The sequence below is a fragment of the Pogoniulus pusillus genome, chromosome 6 (genome assembly GCF_015220805.1).
Source record: "Pogoniulus pusillus isolate bPogPus1 chromosome 6, bPogPus1.pri, whole genome shotgun sequence".
NCBI classification, from domain to species: Eukaryota; Metazoa; Chordata; class Aves; order Piciformes; family Lybiidae; genus Pogoniulus; species Pogoniulus pusillus.
In genome coordinates this window covers 31,441,028-31,465,304 of record NC_087269.1, presented here as the reverse complement: position 1 = coordinate 31,465,304, position 24,277 = coordinate 31,441,028, and the positions used below count along the sequence as shown (strand labels likewise).

The window sequence follows — 24,277 nt, the reverse complement described above, 5'->3', positions numbered from 1 at the left end:
CTGTTGAGGGACACCACTTGTCACCTGTCCCCATCTGGACATCAAGCCATTGGCCACTACCTTTTGGATGTGATCATCCAACCACTTCCTTATCCAATGGACAGTCTGCTCATCAAATCTGTATCCAGCTTAGAGAGAAGGATGTTGAGGGGGGACTGCATCCAAGGCTTTACAAAAGTCCAGACAGATGACATCTCTTGTTTTCCCTTTGTCCACTGATGTGGTTACACCACCGTAGAAAGCCTCTGGGTTGGTCAGGCAAGACTTGCCTGTGGTGAACCCATGCTGGCTGTCTCAAAACACCTCCCTTTCCTCATATTTCAGTATAGCTTCCAAGAGGATCTATTCCATGATCTTCCCATCACTCTAGAGTACTGTTTTGTCCCAGAAATTTTAGCTGATGTTCTACAGAATGACATTTGAAGTCCTACATGATGCTTGGTTTTGCCTCAAATGGAAAATGATACTTCTACAACCTACACCAAATAAGGAAGGAGGAATTTTTACAGTTACCTGGAACAAAACAGCTACAAATGTGTTCTTGCAAAATCCTCATTAAGACTCTCATTGTAATCTTAGGTATCACAAATTAAAAAGTGGGTTTTCAAGATGAAAACTCCATTTTAAAACACCACATTACATATAAAGGTACTCAGCACACAAATTCCAATCAGATTTTTCCATTAGGAAGATTACATTTTTCTTCTTAAAAATTTATTGCCAGGTTTTAAAAATAGTGAGGGCAAAGACGAGTACAAACAATAATTGCATCACTTTAATTTACAGTGCTCCATTTCTGCTGCTAAAGTATAATTTCATTATAGCACTTGAACCTAGACAAACATGTTGGCATTTTTCATTCGAATAAGCTACCTGTGCCTTGAAAGTTTCTTGCTGAATGAAGGCAAAAGTTCATAATATGAGCCAGCAAAATGACACCAGATGTTACATAGCAGTTTATATAAAACATTACTAAACTACTTTTTGAGGCTCAGTAACTTCAATATCAACCTTTTGAACCTAGACTCATGCCTCAGAGAATAGCTGTTATCACAGAATGGCAGAATGTTAGGGGGTTGGAAGGGACCTTGAAAGACCATCTAATCTAAGCTCCCTGCCAGATACTAGAGCACCTACAGCAGGTCACATGGGAACAGGAAGGTTTCAAACATCTACAGGGAAGGAGACTCCACAACCTCTCCAGGCAGCCTATTCCAGTGCTCTGTCATCCTCACAGTGAAGTTTTCCCTTAGGTTCTTGTGGAACGTCCCACACTCCAGCTTGCACCCACTGCCCCTTCTTCTGCCATTGGACACCACTAAGCAGAGCCTGGCACTATCCTCCTGACACTCACCCTTCATGTATTTATAAACATGAATGAGGTCCCCCCTGGAGTCTCCTTTTCTCCAAGCTAAAGAGACCCAGCTCCCTCCTAATAAAGGAGATGTTCCACTCACTTCATCATCTTTGTGGCTCTATGCCGGACTCTTTCTGTAAAGCAAGATGATTGTACTGCAAGTTTTGCATATGGCTGCACTTAAATTCCATTCAAACAGCAGACCAGAAAACAACACAGACTGGGTATTTTAAATCTTTTTGCCCCAGAAATGCTTAAGAGGCAAACAGCACATCCATAAGAAAAGCCAGAAGGTCCACAACTTTGGCATCATTCTCAGAGGCACTAAGGTGCGTGCATAGCTTCTGAACGATCTCATCTGATGCAAAAGCAACTCCTTATTCTCTTTTCTCATTCAAACTTGTGCAGTAATGCCTTTCATCTTGATTTTCATGCATTAGGTGCTGGTAACAACAGAAAAATCCAACCCTATGTGTGCAGATACATGCATGTGTGTGCCCATACAGAGACATATCCACACTGTTTTGATAAGAGTTTGCTTTCCACTAAGTAGAACACTACTGCAGAAGAAAACCAAAGAGCAGCAGTTGTCACCAGGACATACTGTCACAGCCACATTCACAAGTCCTTGTCCCATCAAATGGGCCAGTTAAATAATTGTTCTTTTCTGGATAGAAAAAAAAAAAAAAGTAAAATTATCTGTAGCATTTGCAGGGTTTTAAATTTTTCTTCCAGTTGTGGCCCTTGCAGCTTTTCTCAGGTTTTGGCTGAGTGAATTTGGAAGAGAAAACAATGCGAGTTAAGAACATGCTGCAGAAGTCTAGTTTGAGTCCAGGTGGTAAATACTCATTTCCACAATTAAACATAAAGTCTTTGGGGCACCTTTGAAGATCCTCTTTTCAATGTCTTTATTCCTTATTATGCTTTTAATCCTCTTAAGAGGGTAAAGTGACACAGCTAGAGAGTTCAGGGAAAAGAGCAACAAACTACTGCTGCTCACTCAAACGACCAACACTGAACTGCTGTTCCAAGACACAGTCACAAGGTCAGCTTTACAAGTGGGGTAATATTCCTGTTACTCTTTCCTTTACTCTGAAGAGTCCTCATTTGCACAACACCTAATTTCACTCTGCAAAGTTCACTATTTTTTTCCCAATAACATTTACCCAACAATGAACCTTCCTCTAAATATCTTTGGGCCATCTAAGACAGATTAGAATGTTGAGTCTACGCCATAGGTACTACTGTCTGAACAACTACTATTTATCAATCTAGCTTTTCACACACCTTAAGACTGGCCTTTACTCCTTTAAGCTGATGCTGTGGAAGTTCACCAGGCAGTACCAAATGCTGAGGGTTGGGAGACAATTTGGAAGACATGAGGACTCCAGTGTAGTTCCCTATCTTTCCAATGAGGACTGCTTTTTCCAGGGCTTCTTACTCTTTGCATCAGCACAGAGTGCTTGTTGTCACAGAGAGAGCATGGCAACACAAGGCTTAACCTGCAGCTGTAAATGAAGTTCAATTTTCACAGTTGGAATAAAGATCCTTGTGGCATTAGTAAATCAATCTACTCTTGGATAAGGACTTCAAGCACCTGCATTATTCATAATGGTTTCACTTTAATTTACGGTAAGACTATCTGCACCTACTGATGTTGCAAACATCTTAAGAAATTAAAGTCTGTTAGATAGGGGAACTTTATATAGGGCAGGTAAAAAAGAATATGTATGAACGTCTTCTGTTCTGGGAAACTAAAATAATCCTTCACCCTAAGACAAAAGAACATACCACACAAAGGAAGAAAAGAAGCAGGATCGAGAATTACATTGGTCTGGTTTTGAAAACAGTTCGGTTAGCAGCATTTGGGGCAAATTCCCATCTCATTATCTTCACTCAATTAACAAGCCATCCTACAACGAAGGGCTTGATGCAGAACAACAGCAGCCTCTCTCTGTTTTGAGCACTTGTTTTCCTTGCCCTTTAAATGTAACTACCACATTAATGAGAAAAAATGCACAGCAAAACTTTACTGTAAGCCACCTAGGTTTGCCTGGTAATAACAGGCCCAGCAAACCAAGTATGCTTTCACTTCTGCTTATTCAAGGGAAGAATTACTGATGTCCAGAAAGGAAAAGTGAGAGAAGACAGAATATCTGCCAGTGCATCTGACATCAAAAACCTCTTTATCAGTTCAAGAAAGTACCTGAGCCTGAAAACATGGCTAAACCCAAGAACTTTGGTTAGAACATTGTTACAGAAAAACTTATAAAAACACCCTAAAATTGTTCTGAGAATTCCCACTATCTTCTTCTCCACCCAGAAGTGGCAATGCAGTGATTTTTCAGTTCTCTAGCAGAACTGCACTATTCTGGCTGCACGCTTGGCTCAGGGGAAAGAATGAAGCTTTTATACTTTTGTGACCCGTATCAAATCATCTGCTGTGAGAGACTCAATCTGCTGACAGCACAAGAAATCTCCAGGAGGCCAGCTTGAGAAATCATCCCCAGCAATGCTACTTGCTTTCACATTTAGCTTCTGATAAATAGGAGCCATATCACATTGAATCACTGTTTTTATGCAAATTGTATCTTTCAAAAGCGTCTGAAGGGAGAATAATTTATGTGAAGGGCTACAACTCCCAGATCTTCCAGAGAAGCTTCACAATTGACATCAGCATTTTCAGATTTACAGGACATCTCAGAGCCTTTACACAATGTTTCCACTACGTATCTACTGACAAAATACCCAAGAGGAAATACTTTTACTAGATGGGGTTCCTTTTGGTTCAGAAACATTTGCTTACATAACACTGTATTTGCTTCCTACTGGGCCACATACTAATAACATACTGCTCCATATTTCAACCTCCAGCAACATCCCTTTACAGCACAGAACTGAAGTTACATTATGCTGATGCTTGTTCAAGTGGCACCAAGATGACACATGATATTGAACTCACTTTACAGCTCAAGAATTATTGCATATTGGATCTGTACCTAGTTGTATCAAGTAAGGAGGAAAAAAATCCATCCTGACATTAAAGCATTGTTCAGATTAACAGAGAAACACAGCAATGCTTGTGGTAATTTGCTCATTTTTCACCAAAGGAAACCATTAGCATCACCCCCCGACGTGAAAAGTATCACCATAATAAGATTTGCCTTATTTCCCCCTATGCTTTCCCATGTTTTTGTTATTCTAACTTCAGTTCAGAGTTGTTACACCCCCCTTCAGATGAAAGATCAAGAGCAAGTTACGTGAACTCCAAAATGCATCACAAGACTGAGAACATCATCTCCACAAAAGTCCAAGGCTTAGCTGGTGCGACTGACCACAGCCCCAGGTCCAGGCACTACATTTTGTTGTCCCAGCTCACCAGTGAAAAACTGAGCACTACCTTCAGGATGCTCCTCTACTAATTTTTCTCATTTTTCCTTCTCTCCCTTTTAACAATTTACCTGACACTGCCTTCATTCTGCAATCACTCAGAGGAGTGTTTTATTGCATGTTAAAAGACAAGATATGTATTGAAAGTAGCAATTTTATTTGAGTTAAAATTATTTACAAAAACCCAAAGACATACTTCATGAAACTGGTACAAACTATTTTTCCTGCCGTTGGCTTTTGCTCCAAAGATCACAGCTGAGAAATACTGTATAAAATAAAAATAGGATTGGATTCAGAAAAGTACTCTACTGTTCTAATTTCCAATTGAGAGTATTTACACAAATATTTACAATGGAAAAAAGTTACTTTAAAACTTTAATTTGCAAGTTGGCCTCAAGTACCCTTTAATGCAGAGTTATTTGAGGGTCTAACACACAAAAATGCACTGCAGTTCATAGGGTGATTTCTCCCCCCACCCTCAAAAAAAAAAGAATCTGCATCTGTCAGTGCTTGACAATTAATTACATTTAAAAAACTGTTAAACACTGAGGTAAATCAATTCCCAACCAGTTACCAGTGTAACAAAGAAAGGTAGTTGTCCCTGCTTTCCCCCGTCATCGCATCTCTCTTTTAGTTTCTCTCGCCATCTCTCTCCGCAGAAAACTACAGAATAATCGATTTGAAATTCTAGGAGAAGCAAAAAATCCTTAAAATCAGAAAACTAGATGGGTAGTAAAATATTCGGTAGTTTCCTCCTGCTGTCCATCATTTCATACAGCTTGTCTTTCTCTCCCAATATTGATTATTTAGCTAAGGGGAATACAACCTCAAAAACTTTTCTAAGTTACACTGATACCCTAAGTTTTAGAAGGTGATGAGAGAAAACGCAAAAAAGTATGACCAACACAGGATTTTTGCTGCTAATCAGTTACTTCCTTACAGAATTCCCAACAATCTGCATTATCAAAAATAGGAAGACATAGAAGGCAGCCACTGTATGTAAAAATTTACAGCTGGCACTGATACAAAAGCACAAGTTCTTAACTTTATACACGGAGATAACACAAGATCTAAAAGCAGGTTAGATTTCCTGTTATTTCCTCCTCATTATACACAGAACTAATATTTTTATGGCTTCAAGTTTTACAAATTCATGATGTCACTACCTTTACAGGTATTAAAAAAAGGTCAATGAAGCAGAACTCAGAACAGTCTGCAAATATTCAAGACCATCTCAATAAAAATAATTACCAATTCTGTTGGTCTGAATAATGAGTGCAAGAAAAAAAAAAATTCATGTATTTTCTGGGATTCTTTGTTCCATTTGAGTCTTCAAACACAATGCTTTGCTGTGAACTAGACCTCAGACTGAACAAAATCTTAGCTATATCAGCAATTTAAGGCTTTGCGTTGTATGCATTTAAACTTTGTCATACTACAGAAGAATGAAATAGAAAGATTATGTCAGCTGGAAACATTAATCCCCATTGGTGTTTTAGCTTCTTGAAAATTCTTCCCCCTAAAACATCCAAATTCTTTGTACTGAGCATTATAAAATACATCTCGAGTGCTTCCTCCAAACAAATTCTAACAGCATTTCAAAGTTTTTGCTTCTTAAATGTGTAAACTACCCTGGGATTAAGTTGTTTGGTTTTTTTGTTTTCCCTCTCTCTTTTTTTAAAACAGGGCACAACTTTTAACAGTTAGGATTTCTTTTGTGGATAACATACCCTCAAATGGCTTTGTATGTTTATAGGTAATGAATGCTTCTTGGAACTACAAAGTGTTATGGTCTATCAGTTTACAGTGCATGGGCCGTGGTAGTTTTAGAACTGAGAAACAGCTCAACAACCTAATTTCAATCAAAACAGTATAAAAAATAAACTATCCAATCCTTGCCTCTTTGGATTCCAACAAATTTTAAATATAGACAGTAGTTAAGATCACAAAAGTATTTAGAAATTTATATCTTAAGATTTTGGAGTAATCTAGTAATAAAAAAGCAAGAGCAAATTAAACTCAAATAGGAGCAGTGCTGCTGTCCAGAACTTCTTTATTAGAACATTTGTTTGATACCTCAGTAGCTAAGCTGCCTTTGCACCTGGCTGGCATGAAACAGTGGCTCAACAGTAAACAGCAGTTGCACTATCAGCAGCAAGTTTTCCCCTTGAAACTTGTCACGAACAAAGCAAGAAAAAAAGATAGAGAGGGTAAACCCTGCCAAAAATATTTAAATACTGCACTGCATCATAAACAGCATGGTTTATTTATTTTCTTTCCTCAGAACCTTTTCCCCCTCATTTTTGATAGTTGCAGATTGATGTAGTAACTGTCTTTAGAAAATGCTGAGTGCATGGTTAAGGGACCAGGTAGCCTTAAAAATCTGAACACGAATGACACAGATGAATGCTCTTGGTATATCCTTCAAGGACTTCTTTCATGACTTCTTCTTTTGTCTAAGGGTAGCTCCAGCATTAGAGTGCCTGCAGCGGAAGTAAAGTATCTAGCAGTGTTCCAAGTATTCAATCACCCTAGAGATAGATTTCTGGCCTGTTGTTCCAACAGCACACTGGAAAATTAATAGAAAACAAAAGTAACAAACAAGCATTTGCAACACACCTCTTTAAAATATTTGAGAGCTAGATTAATTCAGAACAGTAGTAGTATTTAGAATTACACATCAGTAAAAGCAGCTAGGTTGGGAGGATTAAAAATGTATTTCCTGCCCAGTTATAATCAAATGGAATCAAAGTAGCTTCATTCCATTTACTACCAAATAATTAAAGTGTTCAGTGATTAAAACCAAAATCACCTTGTGCTCATCTGAAGAAACAAACTGAAAACCATTAAATCCTTCTAAAAAAAAGTAGAGACTGTTAATGGAAAGCACACCTACACAAATGTCCACATGCAGCAATTTAAAATACATATTACTTACAGTAAGATTCATAAAACTGAGAAATTTTTTGAGCATTTCAGTCATTATTGAGAAGTCCCCTTCAGGCAAGTACTCCCTCACAGTAGTCACATTGATCTAAGAAATAAAACAAAAATCTATTTTAATTTGGAAAATACATTTCTGATTAAAAAAATGTGTTAGTCTAGAAGTGAAATGCAGTAAAACAAATATATTCCTAGCATTATAAAGATGACTTTTGCTGTCATCTCTATGATTTAAATCTCTCTTGAGCAATACTCCTGTGTTTAATATGTTTATGCTTTTAGGAAACAACAGCTGCTAAAAATCTGTTGAAGCTGTTGTGATTCTGTTCACTTTTTGTTTTAATAAAGGTCCTCCTCACCCTCAGACCTCCCCAGGACCTACAGGATCAGGAACTTTTAAATATCTCACCAGATTACTCTCCTGACATGCAGAGAATCTCCCTTTATAATTTTAAAGGTTGAGAATTCAACTGATTGCCAATATCACTCCAAATTCTAGAACTGGCAACTGTTCACAAAGCTATATACAGTGGTGCAGCTTCATCAGCGTACCAGCTCACACTGAGTCCTAATGTAACAAACCCACTTCAATACTTCACATTATTACTGCACTAAAAAAGGTATTGGACTTAAGAGAAAGCTATTGACTGATTCCCTTACTGGACTCTCTTGGCAGAGACAGCCTAGAAGCAATGCTGTGTATGAGGCCACAATGCAGTCTTCCATGTGCTTCCCAGCATGCTGAAGAGCTGTAAAGAGAGACAACAGAGGGTATTATATTCTCTACGCAGCTGCTATCTTTTACTGCTTCGAATACAATCTTTCATTATTGCTTTTCAGAATTCTTTCTTGTCAAAACAAAATGAGCCTTTGGACTGAGACTTCAGAGGCAAACAAAACCCAGACAAACTTTGTACTTAACAGCACATTCCCGAACAGAACAGTGCTCGTTCGCTTTCAACTCATTATACTGAAATTTTATTGTCATTTTCATGTGCAAACTGTATGCTTAACACATCGAATCACAAATGTGTTTCATGCAATACCTTAAGCCAGTAATGCTTCCGCTAAAAGAAGTTTGTTGTGTTAAGGATAATGGATATGGCACTTTTTGCTGATGACTCAGCATTTTTGAGCAAACCACAAATAGCTAAAGACACCAGCTGAGGAAGCTACAAAAAGAAGGCAGTATATAAAGCAAGGTTGGAGAAAGTAGTTCTCCACACATGCCTAATAGAAAACATTATTAGAAGTAGTACACTGCACCTACGATTAGAAGACTGATATTTCAAACATGACACATTTTCCAGAGGCAAACTATGTAAGTCACCTTAGAGAGAAGCAAATACCTGCAAGAAACTACCAGTAGTACAGCACATCAAGGCATTATACAGGTACCCGGGACATCACTGATGGAGTGGAAAGAACTCAGATACAAAGATGAGAACTGAAGCAGTATACATGTAAACAATGAAGGGAGTTAACACCCTCAGAAGTAGCATGAAACAAGAACAAACACACACAAACCTCCAAGCCCAAAAGAAACAAACAAACAAAAAAATGAAAGCAGGTCACTTTCAGGACTATTTCAGAAGAACAAGATTAAGGTCTAAAAGCCATTTCTTCCAGAATATTTCTTACATGTCTCTAAAAAGGCTTGGTTTGGGCCTTTGGTTTTGTTTTTGAAAAGGAACTGACAGAAGGTACTATTAAGGAAATAAGAAGTACCATCACTTCTTCCACTACTCGTGCTTCAGCTCTGAACTGCTTGAAAACATCTGTACCAGTTTCTCTTGGGGGATACACTGAGGAAAATCTCAGGCCAAGAGACCGCATGTCTATAGGAAGCAGTGGACAAGGTGGGAATCTATGCAATCATAGAGTTCTTTGCCTTTTCTGAGCTCATCACAGCCAGACAACATACCTTTATTAAGATCGAGTTCTTCATCATCTTCTTCCTTCTTATCTTTCTCTTCAGTACTATCTGTTTTTTCTGTGGAGACCCACTGTATCTCCCCACTTGTCTCTTGCCATTCCCCACTCTTATCATGCTGAGCAGTAGGAGCTTCTTTAATCAATTCGTCTGTCTGGCTCTCAGCCAGCTGTGCTGCTCGCTCGCGCTCAAGAAACAGCTAATGGGGGAAATTTCAGGAGAGCTTCTATTATAAATTAAACCCTAAACACATTGAATTAATACCTTTCCCTCCCTAGTGCTGAGCCAGTGTGCAGGCTCCTCTTCAGTGTTTCAGTAATTTTCTTTGAGACAGCTTAAAGACTAAAAGTTGTTGTATTTTCCAGGCAGTTTTTGTTCTCTACCAGTCCTCCTTTTCTTTTCATGCTAGCTGTCCCCTCTTTGATATCTTAGCTTTTCCCTTGAGATACGCATTCCCAAGATTTGATAGGGTAACTGAAAGCACCTTATCAAGGGTGTGCCTGAATCAACAGTCTCATATTGTGCACTTCTGTGAATTATTTCCCAAGCCAGGCAATCACCAGTTTTAAATAGTGCCTTGCTAAGCTGTACACATTACAATATTTAATATTTTTTATTGCTGAAATTCTTCTTAGTCTGCTATAGTCTTTCATCCAATTAAATGGAAGAATTGAATTGCTAAAAGCATTCATAAAATCATCTCCACTTAAATAAAAAGGCTGCAGTTTTCTTCCAGTTCTTTTTAGTTTTCATAATAGAACTAATTCACCAAAACTGTTGTCTTTTTTTTAAAGCAAGTTAATCTATAACATTTAAGACTGCTGTTTCACATCCATAATTATTACATCTGTATATTCTTATAAACCATTATGCTTTCTTATACTTTCTTAAAAGAAAGTTTCAAACTCTCCAAAAGACAGTACTTTAAAACCCTAAAACCTATGGCAGCAAAGCATGTAAGAAAAGAGTAGCTTGTGATTTCTACAGCTAGTTTAAAATGAAACTAGAATTAAGCCAATTAGGAAGACAAAAACTAGAAATGAACTGTATAGGAATAAGAAAGCTTTATTAAGCATGACAGCAGCCTTTGGATGTCTGTGATAATGACAACAGTGTCTTTTACATGGAAAGCTGTTTGTAATCTCAGAATTGTGGGCAGTACTCCTCTTTCCCCATTCTGATGTATCACTCAAAATACTAAACAGAAACAAATGCTTACAAATCTTCCTTGGTGAGTTGTCCCTTCCCCCCTAACAGTCTGGTAATGAGAAATATTGACTATTAGAGGAAAACTGCATTTCTTACCTGCACTAAGGCCTGAACAGCATCAATCTGTCCAGTTATCTTTAAGCTATCGTCTCCTTCTCCCGTACAGAATGAGTCAAAGGAACATGATGTTTCCATATTGACAAGACAGTGCCTATTCCGAGCACTGTATTCTACTAGATTGATCAACAGACCCAATCCCTGCAAGAATTGGAGAGTCAAAGAGGATTGCACACATTAAAGAAGGGATAAATTGCCAAAACACATTTATCCAGATAAATAATGTCTTTAGGCTTTATCTTATTTAAGGATACAGAACTTACTAACACACCTTTAGGAAACAGTATGATAGAAAGATCAGGATTTAAAGCAACATGAGGCAAAAAGGAAGTCCCTGTCACACTACAACTTGTATGCAGGAATCTGCTTTTGCAATTCTTAACTTAAAAGGCATTTTTAAAGATGAGACTGCATTTATAGATTAACCATTCAGGTGCCAAATCTTCATATATTCTTAAGACTCTTCTCAGAGACAGTTTCACTGATGCTGTGAAAGCTACACTGACCCATTTCACGTAAGCTGAGGTGAATCTGACAAAGTATCTCAAACAGTAACATGCCCTGTACTTCTAAAGTGGAAGACATTTGAAAATTAGATAATTCACAGATGAATTTAGGTAAATCTCTTTGTTCATCTAGCAGTGACTTTTTCCCCACTAAACCCCAGGAAAACGGTTAGAAGTCAAAAGCATAAAATTCTTACAGAAGTCTTAAGTACATCATTAAGTATATATGAGGTGAATAAAAACTGCAGAGGCTGCTCCTTAATTGGAACCAGTGTAGTCAGATGCATGAGAATAAGGCAGTTCATGATCTGTTAATATAACAGCTGCAACAGCTTACCAGCACCCGAATATCAAATCTCTGTTCTTGAGGTAGGAACTTCGGAACCTGAAGCACACAATTCATGGCTGTGCCTATCAGACCATCTTGTTCACCTGTTTTTGTACTACCCCATTCTGTAAACAAAAGGAGTGTAGAGACTCAGTTTGGAAAATATTCCTTCTCATAAGCAAACTGACAAGAACTTTTTGGCCCTAAAGACAAACAAGACTCTCAGCCAAAGCAAATGGCTTTACAGTAATTGCCAGTTACTGTGAAGCAAGCATCTACCATACATAACTGCTCTATTGCACTGCACTTTGATACAAGAAAACAGTTTACATGAATGCTTTATGTGATGCTTTTTTGGGTTTTGTTTTACCATTATCGTTTGTCAGGTTGAGCAAGACACCAATGATGGCCCTCATACAGTCTTCCACTGCTTTACCCACATGGTTAGTTACATTCTGGTGATGCAGAGGCTTATTGTCCGGTAAACAGATACTGTCTTCGGCACGATTATATCGCTGGATTAATTCCTCACAATGCTGCAGTGCTCTGCAGGATGAAGATACAGAACAGAATTACCTCCACCACATAGAGGACATTCCACCTTAATGTTCTTTTTACCAGGAAAACCACTCAAACAGGGCTTATGCAGTGTTTTGTTGATACCCAGATGCTCAGTTTGGAGAGAGAGAGATAATAAACTCATCACACATAAAAACTTTTATAAGCTCAACTGAAATTGTGAAAAGAAAAATTCAAAAAGCTTTGTGGCTTAGAGCCTTATCAGCTTGAGATTTCAAAAGCAAAGTTAATTTTTCCTTCCAACCTCATCACAATGTCTTACAAAAGATATCTCCCCCTCTCTCTACAAACTCCGGCTCTCATATCCTCCCATCATCAAGACACAATATTACTCTGAAAGTGTTATCTAAATGTTCCCTTGTTCTATCCTCAGAAATATTTCCATCCTGCAAAAAATAAAGTACATGTGACTTCCTAGCAGTAAAATCTTAACCTCATACTACTTTACCACAGGCATGATTTTACTGTCTGACATCAGTTTGATGTTAAACTGACAACACTGATTTCAATGTAAATATATACAAATATATATATATATATATGTTCTTGAAAATAGCATAGTAAATGGGAGTGAGTGGCATGTGTGTGTTGTATTTTGGGGTTGGATGTTATGTTTCCAATGAGGCCTGCAGTTACATTTTCAGCTTTATTTAATCTCTCATCAAGAGCAGCAGAAGAAGGATGCAACCTCTGTCAGTCAAGCGAAACCTCACCCATATTGATAAATGTCATAGAGGTATCTGTATGAGCATCTTTGCCAGAGAGAACATCTAAGAATAAAATTTCACTAGTTTAATTTTACTTACACTGTCAATTCCATTATGCTCCATTTTAGTGAACAGTAAAGCTTAATAAAATCATAATAAAGGTAGCTTCCCAGCTGCCCTCTTCTGTGTTCATATTTCCTTGGTACAGAAGAAGCTGAATTCAGTTTTCAGCCTTTACAGAACCAACAACTCAAAACACTGCATATTGGTAGTGCTCAGGTAATTACTCATACTGTCATCTCAATTAACTTCAGCATTACTTTAATGAAAAGCAACAGTGGAAATTGTGGGATATTTCCCTCTAGAATCTTCTGATGTCACAATTATTCAGGTTTTTTTTGCTCTGTCATGTGCAGCACCCTTCAAAAACATCTTCTTGTTACAACTTACTTAGCTGAGGAGACTATGAGTTGTGAGTCTTTGTATGCTATCAGATAGCTCTGATTTTCTGGATTATGCACAGTTACCTAAAAAGAGGAGAAAACAGTATTAAAAGTGGGACTTTTTTTCCCGTGAAAGAGAAACATTCCCTTCCACTACCACCCTACTTTATTCCGTTCCACTTTCCTTGGTTATTATGCAGTGTAAACTTCGACTTATCATTGGCCAGTATTTTCTTCAGGTTTTCAACTTGTAATCAATCACATAAAATTTTGGTATTGAAGATAAAACCACCTTCCCTAGTACAATAAGTACAGAAACCATGTGGCAAAATGTTCTGCACAGCAGAACCCTATATTCATTATGATGTCCCAGATGTGTATGTGTATGCAAGTGTGTAAATTTAACCCAGGATACAATGACACACATACTGTTGTTTTCAGGACTTGTCCTCACCTCCACTTCTAAGAGCTTATTATGCAACTAATCATGGGGCAAGGGAAAGGGGGGAATCAAGTTTTCCCTTAATTCCCTTGACTGAAATTCAAAATCAATTTTCAGAAACAGAAAAAAAATTCACTCAAATTTGCATGATTTGATTCTTGTTAATTTCTTCCATGTTCCTAAGGATCTTACTACATCCCAAACCACCCTTATGTTCAAATTTGAATATTCTACCACTAAACAAGGTTCTTCTGCTGTTACAACAGCAGGAATTGCATCTGAATTTTTTCTTACTATTCAGAAGGCAGGTAAAGAGATAGGTACCATTAATTTTTAAGTCTGCAGCCCTGAATCAGTTATTGTACATCTTTCTCCGTTTTTAACTTCCTTTTTGTGCTAGTTTGAGCCTAGCTGCGATATTTTGGTGAGAAGAATTAGATTACAGGCTGTGAAAAGGAAACAATGGTGATGTCTACTTCACTCATAGGCTTGCTGAGATGTATAAAACCAAGAACATTAAATATACATAACAGAGTCTCTCTCTGGGCTCTGGGGCTGCATGAACTTCTCTCTCTAACCTAACTTGCTGTCTGACTAATACATCTGCTTCCTAAACCCCCAGGCTGACCCTCCAGACTCACCCTGAACTTGAGTCTGGGGTAAGGTAGAGGGGTGGGAAGAAGCTGGAAGGGGTGGTTGAGAGCCCCTCCATGGGCTCTGGAAGGGCTGTTGTGTTTCTGTATTACTCTTCCAACTTGTATATTTCTGTCTATAGCTGTATATATATTGTAAATATCTGCTTGTATACTGTGCTAAGCTGTAAGCACAAAGCTTCAATTCAATTTCCAGCCACTGAACCTAGTCTGGGTGATTTTCTTAAGTGTGTGGGGGGTGGGTAACACCCAAACCACTTTTTTCACACTCTCTTTGACTCTGTCCTACTTGCATGACGAAAACAAGTTGCCACTGTAGCTATCTGCCCTCTGCCTTGGGTTTAAAGTGTTCATTGACATTCATGTATTCTGAACTTGGTGCTAGACTGTGCGGTCCTGCTCTGGCAGCGGGGTTGGACTCAGTGATCTCCTTGGGTCCCTTCCAAACCCTAATATCCTATGATCCTGTAAACTCCACTGTCACTTCCTGAGGCATGGAGATGCACTGCTCAAAAACAGCAGCACTCTTCTGCTTGCTTACTGTACCACAATACAAAAAGAGTAACACTGGCAACAAATACGGAACTCAGCAAAACAAGGCAGTGGCTTGTTTTGGCTCCTGTCAGTTACAAAACTAGGAGAAACTTTTAATTCTGTTCACAGTCCTGTACTATTTTCATTAAAAAAATATTTACCATCTCAATATATTTGCCTAGCTTGACTTACAGGGCACTTCTCTCTTTCAGTGCTGTGCTAGTTTGAGCCTAGCTAGAATGTTTTGGTGAGGAGAACTAGATTACAGCCTGTGAAAGGAAAACAGTGGTGATGTCTACTTCACTCATAGGCTTGCTGAGAAGTATAGGAACAAGAAATACAAACATAGATAATCTCTCTCATTTGGGCTGCTGCTGGGCTGCTAGCTGAGCTGCATCTTACTCTCTAACCTCACCCTCCATTTTGGACTAATCCTAACCCCCTGGCTGAACCTCTATTCTTCCTTGGGACTGGAGTAAGGTTGAGAGGGGTAGGGGGAAGGTGAAGGGGTGGTTGAGAGCCCCTCCTGGGGACTCAGGTTTCTGGGAGGGGAGTTGTGTTTCTCTATTACCTTTTATCTTGTATATTTCTGTATATAACTGTATATGCTGTAAATATCTGCTTGTATATTGTGCTAGCTGTAAATAAAAGCTTCATTTGTATTTCCAGAGCCAGCTGAGTCTAATCTGGGTGACTTCCAAAGTGTGGGGGGCAGGGAACACCCAAACCATCACAAGTGCTTAGCCAGCTAATGTTTGAAAGCAGCAAGTCTTAAAATAGACATCAATTTATTACTTCTAAGTAAATGCTACTTTTATTTTCTCTGGTTCATCACCAGAAATGCACTAGAGAGTCAAACTTACACCTCAAAACCAACATCCATAACAGCAGCTTTTTGTAGCAGCTTAAGAAAAAAGCATCATGTTACATTCAGTTGTTTTTACCAAAAATAAACTTGCAATGCTCTATGTATATGTATAGGGTTAACACTCCTGGGGGAGTAACCCTGAACCTGACCCTAGGGGTCTTGGCCCCTCCCCAGGGGTGGGCCACACTCCAGGTGATGGTTAGCCCACTCCCCCCACTTCCTGTGGTATAAAAGAGGAGCACTTCCTGCTCCTCATCCTCTTTTTTCCTGCGCTCCCTCTTGACCACACACACTCATACTGCATATCAGCACACCACGTGGCAGCCATGAGGCAGAGACACCATCACATTGCTCGAGTTGTATCCATCCCTTTTTTGTATTTTGCTGTTTTCCCTTCCTTATCCTTTGTAAACTCCCCTACCTCCAATACCTTTTCTAAGTTATTGTTAAACTTTTCCTTTTTAACTTCCAAATCGAGTGAGATTGATTTATTTGGGTGTGCTCACCTCTCCCTCTCTACATCTAGTTCCCTATCTCTGGGAAGGGAGGGGGAAAGAGGGGAGGGCACTCTATAAATTCTATAAATTGTCATTGGGTCTATTACATTTATTAGAGTCTCTGGGAACCTGCATTTGAACCCAAGACAGTATAGAGAATGGATACACAGGAATTACAAAAATCCCAACTCCCCAGGAACACTGATAAAACACCAGAAAGTTACAATTTTCTATTAAAACACAAGCAGTGTTATCATCTAACTGCATAATGACACAATCTGACACTGAAGATGTGTGGTTGAGACAAAAGCAGGTTTCAGAAATGCATCTCCTCATACTCACGCTTTCTAGGACCCGTAAACATCTTTCTGCACCCCATAACGAAGCAACCAATTTCTCTTCATTTTCATCACTGCTTAGGTGATCCACACATTCTTTAACTAAACAACAAAAAAGAAGTTGTATTTCCCAGTAAGAGGTCTTCAAATGCCAAGTGTACAAACAAACTAGCTACTCAAAGAGTCACTATCAACCTTGGTTAACACTTCACTAAACTCTCAATACTAAGAAATAATCACAAATCCATAAGCAGTATTCCAATTTTTTCCACTCTCTAGGTAAATTTCAAAGAAAAACCAACCAAAAAAAAAAACTTAACCCTCCCCCCCCAAACCAACCAACCCAAAAAAAAACCAACAATGCCCTTACAATTTTGGCTTTATACATTTGTTGCCACTAATTATGTATTTTATTTCCTGCTAACAGCAGACTGTACGGCACAAGACTTTGTTCTTTATTGCATTGTTTTTTAGAAGTGAAAAAATAGTACAGCGTGCACTGTCCCCACACTTTGAAATACAAAACTGTGTGCAAGTTGAATACTTTTATCCACCTCCCTGCTTAAGTTAAAGCCAGGAATTCTTGAGCTGAAAAAGTAATTTTAGAAATGTCCCTTTTCCTATCTGTGAGATGCTGACCCAAAAAGTATCATCATAGAATCAACCAGGTTGGAAGAGACCTCCAGGATCATCCAGTCCAACCTAGCACCCAGCCCTAGCCAGTCAAATAGACCATGGCACTAAGTGCCTCATCCAGGCTTTTCCTGAACACCTCCTGGGACAGTGACTCCACCACCTCCCTGGGCAGCCCATTCCAATGCCAATCACTCTCTCTGCCAACAACTTCCTCCTAACATCCAGCCTAGACCTCCCCCAGCACAACTTGAGACTGGGTCCCCTTGTTCTGTTGCTGCTTGCCTGGGAGAAGAGACCAACCCCCACCTGGCTACAACCTTCCTTCAGGGAGCTGTGGACACCAATGAGGTCACTCCTGAGCCTCCTCTTCTACAGGCTGCACACCCCCAGCCTCTCCTCACAGGGCTGTGCTCCAGGCCCCTCACCAGCTTTATCACCCCTCTCTCTAGACACATTCCAGTATCTCAACATCTCTCTTGAATTGAGGAGCCCAGAACTGGACACAGCACTCAAGGTGTGTCCTGACCAGTGTTGAGTACAGGGGAAAAATAGTCTCCCTTGTCCTACTGGCCACACTGTTCCTGATCCAGGCCAGGATGCCATTGGCTGTCTTGGCCACCTGGGCACACTGCTGCCTCATCTTCAGCTACTATCTACCAGTACTCTTAGGTCCCTTTCTTCCTGGCTGCTCTCCAGCCACCCTGTCCCCAGCCTGTAGCACTGCTTGGGGTTGTTGTGGCCTAAGTGTAGAACCCTGAGCTTGGCCTTGTTAAATCTCATCCCATTGGCCTCTGCCCACCCGTCCAGCCTAAGTCTCTCTGCAGGGCTCTCCTACCCTCCAACAGATCCACACCTGCTCCTAGCTTGGTGTCATCTGCAAACTTACTGATGCTGGACTCAATCCCCTCATCCAGATCATCAGTAAAGATATTGAACAGGACTGGGCCCTGCACTGATCCTTGGGGCACAGCACTAGTGACAGTTGCCAACTGGACGTGGCAGCATTTAGCACCACTCTCTGGGCCCGGCTCTCGAGGCAGTTCTTGACTCATATCAGAGTGAATCTGTCCAAGCCACAAGTTGCCAGCTTTGCCAGGAGCTGCTTGTGGCAGACAGTGTCAAACAAACAAAAAAGTAAACAAAACTCCAATCATTTCTCCTTGGGGTCTGACTTCCTCTGGAATATTCGTCTTAAAAGTATTAGTCCTGAAAATAATTCTGGAAGACTGCAAAAATACATTTGACTCTAGAATAAATGTGCTGTACTTGTATCCTGTACAGAGATATGTAGCACAGTAGCTTGTATTCTGTCTACACTTAAGCTATTTTTAATCCTGCACATCATAGGCAAAGTTATACACATTCTGTTTAACCTGAAAACTGTTTTCAGTTCCACATCCAATGGTCAGGGGGCTGGAGCACCTCTCCCATGAGCACAGGCCAAGGGAGCTGGTGTTGTTCAGCCTGAAGAAGAGAAGGCTTCAGGGAGACCTAGTAGCAGCCTTCTAATATCTGAAAGGGACCTACAAGATGGCTGGAGAGAGACTGCTTACAAAGTCCTGAAATGACAGGACAAGGGGCAATAGATTGAAATTAGAGTAGGTTTAGGCTGGATATTGGGAACAAGTTGTTTATGATGAAGGTGGCAGAACACTGAACATGTTGCCCCACTGAACATGTACTTGAGGCCCCATCCCTGGAGACACACAAGGTCAGGCTTGACAAGGCTCTGAGCTACCTGATCTAGTGGAGGACATCCCTGCTCATTGTAGGGGCATTGTACTATATGCTCTTTGGAGGTCCTTTCCAACCCAAACCATTCTATGATATCAAATTGGGTACTTCAACATTGCTGAGAAAAATACATGTTTCTATTTTTAACCACAATAAACATCAATAAAGCAAACATTTTTAAACATTTACTAATTTTTCACACTGCCAAAGCAGCACATCCAGTATACCTTTATCTACAATATGATCAAGACCACCTAGAAGTCGCAGTTCTTCTTTGAACCAGTCCCCAGCTCGTTTTGAGGTGAGAGACAGTAATGTCTCCATTGCCAAATGTCCAGTCTGAAAGAGTTAGGTTCCATAATTAGAGAAATCATCATATGCAACTGTAGGAAATATATCAAATCACATGAATATGCATGATGGAAAACCATAAAACAAACCTAGAGGTTCTGAATAGAGGAGCCACCAGGGGGAGCAAGAAGAGATTGAAAAATATGTGTATCTTAAAAAATGCCTTGGTACTGATAAAAAGGTACTTTGCATTTTCAACTTCTTCTTTATTTTATTAATAGAACAGTAAACCTAATTTATTTTGTTTCTCCTGTTATCAAAAGAAACAAGTAGGAGGAGGAAATGGACAAGTCAAACACCCAGGAGAAAAAAAAAGTCACAGTGAACACTGCTTCCTTGTCTTAAGATACATTTGCTCTGCTCATTGTAGACTATGTTTGAATCTAACATAGTTAGTGTGTTTTTAATTTTAAGGTGGCAATTGATCACTGTAGAAAATCTTACCATATTATTCATATTATTTTTTTTCAAGAAGAATACATGTATACATTCAACAACAACAAGGGTTAACTTTACATCCTGCAAAAGGAAGCTGTAAGGATTTCAGGTGGTTATCTTAGTTAAACCCCTGCAGTATTTTTAACCAAAATATATAATGTCAAGACCATGCCTTGTTTTTCCCAACAGCCTCTAATGAGAGGTGAATGTTAATAAGAAAGCTTTTATATAAATTTACACCAGCACAAAACTGACTTCTTTAACACCTGGAAAACACACAGGTAAATCTGGACTACTGTAAGATGAATAATTTCATGTATGGTACATGAATATATTGATGAAAAGGTCAAAAGAAAAAGCCCTAGAATCTCATTAAAGCTAAGTGAATTGAACCACTCTCAAGTTACTTTTCCTCCCTAGCACTCTTCAAGGATGGCTGTGTGCTTATTTTGAGCTGTGCAGCAGCATGTTCCAGGATATCAGTTTAAACTTCAGCATTCCTGGGAATATCAGTATTCACCAGGCTTTGGTAAACACCCCACTCATTTGGCAAGTCAAGTTATAAATTGTATGAGTCCCTCTCAACAACTTCAGCTGCTCTCCTTGTTTTCCAAATACCTATTTCCAAGAAGGAAAAGAAAGCTGAAATTTAGTCTTCAGGAAGAAGAATTTTCACACAAAGTTAGCAATTTCCATTTCTTTGGAGCAAGCTCAGAAACACACTGTCACCGAGAGGCATACAGTAACACAGCTCTTACAATGTAAGTGGAAGTGTCCTTCGGTCATGAAAGCATGGGGGACAAGATCACAGAGCAGCAAGGCTACAATAAGTCACACCTAGACTCAGCAGCATCTCAATTCCCAAACATGATGGCAAAGCTGCAGTTATTCCTGCAACTGAGTAAATTGCTAACTACCTTTAAATGCCAACAGCCCTTCATCAAGTCTTCCTGCAGGAGGGAAACTAACCATACTTGGTTACAGTATTCTCATCTCATGACTAGGAGATAGAAGACTCAAAACCTCACACTCTTAAAAACTGTATGTTAAAAGCACGGTGCTAAAGGAGATGAGGATATTTCAAACAATGAATGAAGAACTTTCCCTCTGAATCCAACTAAACAAAAATGCTTTTTGAGTGGAGAGAACCTGAAGACAGCAGTTTGACAGTTCCCTGGATCTCTCTGAAGCTTTCCCATCCTCTTCAGATACTCCTTTAGTTTTTGTAGACTGAGGCTGAAAATATTGCTAACATGGACATCTGAAATAATGCATAATCTAAAGTAGATTAATGGAAGCTGATTAAAAACTCTTCTTAGAGATCTTAATGGCTGCAGAAGATATAGTTAACTTCTTAAATGCCTTCACCATGAAAGCTCCAAGGCCATACAGTACTTAAAATACAGTGCTGAACTGTCTCGCAAAGTGTCTTAAGACTTTAAGTTATAGTCTCTTGGAGTGTTTTAGTATTTATACTACTGGGCATCATTGTGGAAGGCCAAAATAGGCCTAAACATGTCCTGGCTTGCCCAGACATATTTTCTACTCTCCCTCCTTCTGCTGATGGGGGAAGCAATCACAGGAAAGGAACACAAAAGGCCCTGGTGCCTTCTAGCCCACTTCTCTCCTTCTGAACTATTTTACAGGGTACCCGCACATGTTTATACACTTGTTTGTGTTCTGACCTAAAGGGTAAAAGTAAGCCCTGACTTTACCTAATATGGTTGAGCTTGGCCAAGTGCCATTCTGATTGGCTGATTTGTGGCCAAAGAACCATGAGACTCAGGACACACTGATAAAAAGAGATGAGCAGGTGAAGACAACGTGCCTCTGCTTTAATGTGCTCCTGGCAGTGCTCTGCATCATTGCCGCACTGCTGTTGCATCCTGCCATGCTCTGTGACATTCTGCATGCTGCATAACAAACCCTGATGCTTTGGGTTTGTCTACCTGGAAACTGCCTTGTCTCCGTTTGCCAGGGAACAGACATTAAGCCTTCATGCAGTAGGCTTGCCTAACGAGCGTGACACTGTGCCCATCTGCGCATCGGCAAGACATTCTGCCTGCAAGTCATCCTCTGACACAGAGTCCTGGAAGGGACACAGATCATCCAAGGGGAACCAGGATCAGGTCAGAGATCTGTTTCTCTCCCAGGACCCTTGTTAAGAGCCTGGAAAGATCAGGAGTTTTAGTGACTATCAAGACACCAATGGAACTCCCTGCAAGTGATTGGGTACTGTCTGAAACTGTAGTTAGCCTAGAAATCTGGAGATACAGTTTTGTGAGTAAATACTCAAAAGCCTCTTTACCAAAACTCTGTAACTTCTCTAATTGAATCTGAGCCTTCTGCCTTAAGCAGAAAGAGGCTTCTCAAGTCCCTCTAGCAGGCAAGCGGTACAACTGACTGCAAGAACTTCTCTTCCAGCTCTAATGGTTTAAAGTTTGTTGCATTATTGCTAGTTATTTCTTAAGTGTTCTAGTTCCTGTTGTTTCCATCTATGTAATGTTTTTCATGACAGTGCAAAGAACTAATTATTATTAAAAATACTAAACAATATTAATCACATCCATAATTCCCCATCACTACCAGCACAGGCATCAATCCGCTTTTTGTTTTGTTTAATAAATCCATTCTATCCCATTTTTATGTCAATTAGTAGGGAATTTCAACTTCAAAAGTTCAAGACACAGCTCCCTTAACCTTTCAGTGTTACGCTGAGAGCACAAAACAGAACACTCTCCTTCATCAGCTAAAAAAGAGAAGTCACTTCTGAATGTTTTCTTTACGATGCAACAGGGAGGAGCTAAGTGTAAGCATCAGTGCAGAGGGCTACACTCCCTTACAGGCAAGTGCCATTTCCTAATATGAAGGCTAAATTCTTCAGGTTTTATCTTCTAAGCCAGCATAAAATCCTGAACTAATTAAACATAGAGGACTCCTTTTCAGTCTCTGGATGTACTCTTTTGACGTTTGTAGCAGTGTAGGAAATAGAACTCTCTGAATGCCTGTTTCAGTACTCAAAAATTAGCCTGATCTAGCTTACAGCCAGCCATACAAACAACATTATTTGTGGAAAGAGACAGGCAGTATTCACCATCTTCATCTGATCAGTGCAAGATCCAAAAACAATGGTGTCACGGGTTAAGGCACAAACAGGAGCTATGAAAATACTGGCTGCAATCCTTCTAAGTGTCTGAAAAAACACAGATCTTTTTTCTTTACCCTCACAAGATTTGTATTTTTGTTAGCGTTTTCTGCCTGTCATATGGTACAAAACAGAGATTCCTCATTACATCTCGTGACAGAGATCTGTGTAAAACCAACTTTATCTTCTACATACGAAATGTATTATTGTCACAACTTACAATTGCTACTACCATAAACTGGAAGAGAATCTAATCATCTCATTTGGCTTGCATATATTCTCTTAAACATAATATAATCTATTTCTAGATGGTGCATCTGGGAGGGAACTAGTTTCCATCTGTGTGGTACTACAACACATTTGCAACACATTACAATATAATTTTCAGAAATAAAGATACTCCAGAAAAAAAACTAATCACCAACAAAAACTACAGCTGCAACTGATGGTCTGTGATATTACTCTTTAACCATGGCCAACTTTCAAGACAGAGTCCTTTCTTGATATAGCCTCTCCTTTTAAGACTCATGCTTAAGAAAACACAGGAACAGAACTACAATTCATTAAAAAAAAAAATCAGGCTAAGTCAGATTATGAATACGAGAAGGACTGAAATAAGAGACAATGGTATGTGCAGCTGGATGCTTCAGCAATGAGGAACCTGTACCAGCTGTTCTGTGCTTAATAAAGGAAGTTGTCTTACATTTTATCATGCAAAAGATATCCTGGCAGTGACAGTTAGTTACATGAGCTGTATTCAGTACCAAGACAGCACTGAAACAAGACACTGATTATACCAGCCAATTACACCTAGAGAACAAATTTCATATGGGGTTGGTATCTTCAGATTGTGACAGGTGAATTCAGAAATTAAACTAAAGTGGAGAAAATAGTCTCAAATTGATTCCTCTTTTGCAGATTTTGAAGGCCACAAAACTAATATGCATCTCCTACCTGCACAGTTGAAAAGTTTGTAGGAAACAAAACAGAAATAAACTCTGAAATAATTCTATCACCACAAACTGATTACTAAGATAAATAATTATATCATCAGTATTATCTTCATCCCTCAAAATTCATCTCTCTACTGCTACATAATACTGACTTTTCACACCAGTTCAGCTACCTG

General features: G+C 39.3%; 1 protein-coding gene across 2 annotated transcripts in view; it reads right to left on the bottom strand.

The window, feature by feature from the left end:
* Positions 1-4,883: 4,883 nt before the first annotated feature.
* WAPL (WAPL cohesin release factor) overlaps positions 4,884-24,277 on the bottom strand; it is an 80,721-nt gene continuing 61,327 nt past the window's right edge. For both annotated transcript variants that reach the window (XM_064145115.1, XM_064145114.1), the window contains 10 exons: positions 19,442-19,553; positions 16,849-16,946; positions 13,520-13,596; positions 12,154-12,329; positions 11,793-11,908; positions 10,929-11,090; positions 9,615-9,822; positions 8,351-8,439; positions 7,686-7,781; positions 4,884-7,316 (listed from right to left, as the gene is read on the bottom strand). In XM_064145115.1, coding sequence (XP_064001185.1) covers positions 7,251-7,316; positions 7,686-7,781; positions 8,351-8,439; positions 9,615-9,822; positions 10,929-11,090; positions 11,793-11,908; positions 12,154-12,329; positions 13,520-13,596; positions 16,849-16,946; positions 19,442-19,553 — 1,200 coding nt within the window. In that variant the 3' untranslated portion in view covers positions 4,884-7,250. The remainder of the gene's footprint in view (positions 7,317-7,685; positions 7,782-8,350; positions 8,440-9,614; positions 9,823-10,928; positions 11,091-11,792; positions 11,909-12,153; positions 12,330-13,519; positions 13,597-16,848; positions 16,947-19,441; positions 19,554-24,277) is intronic.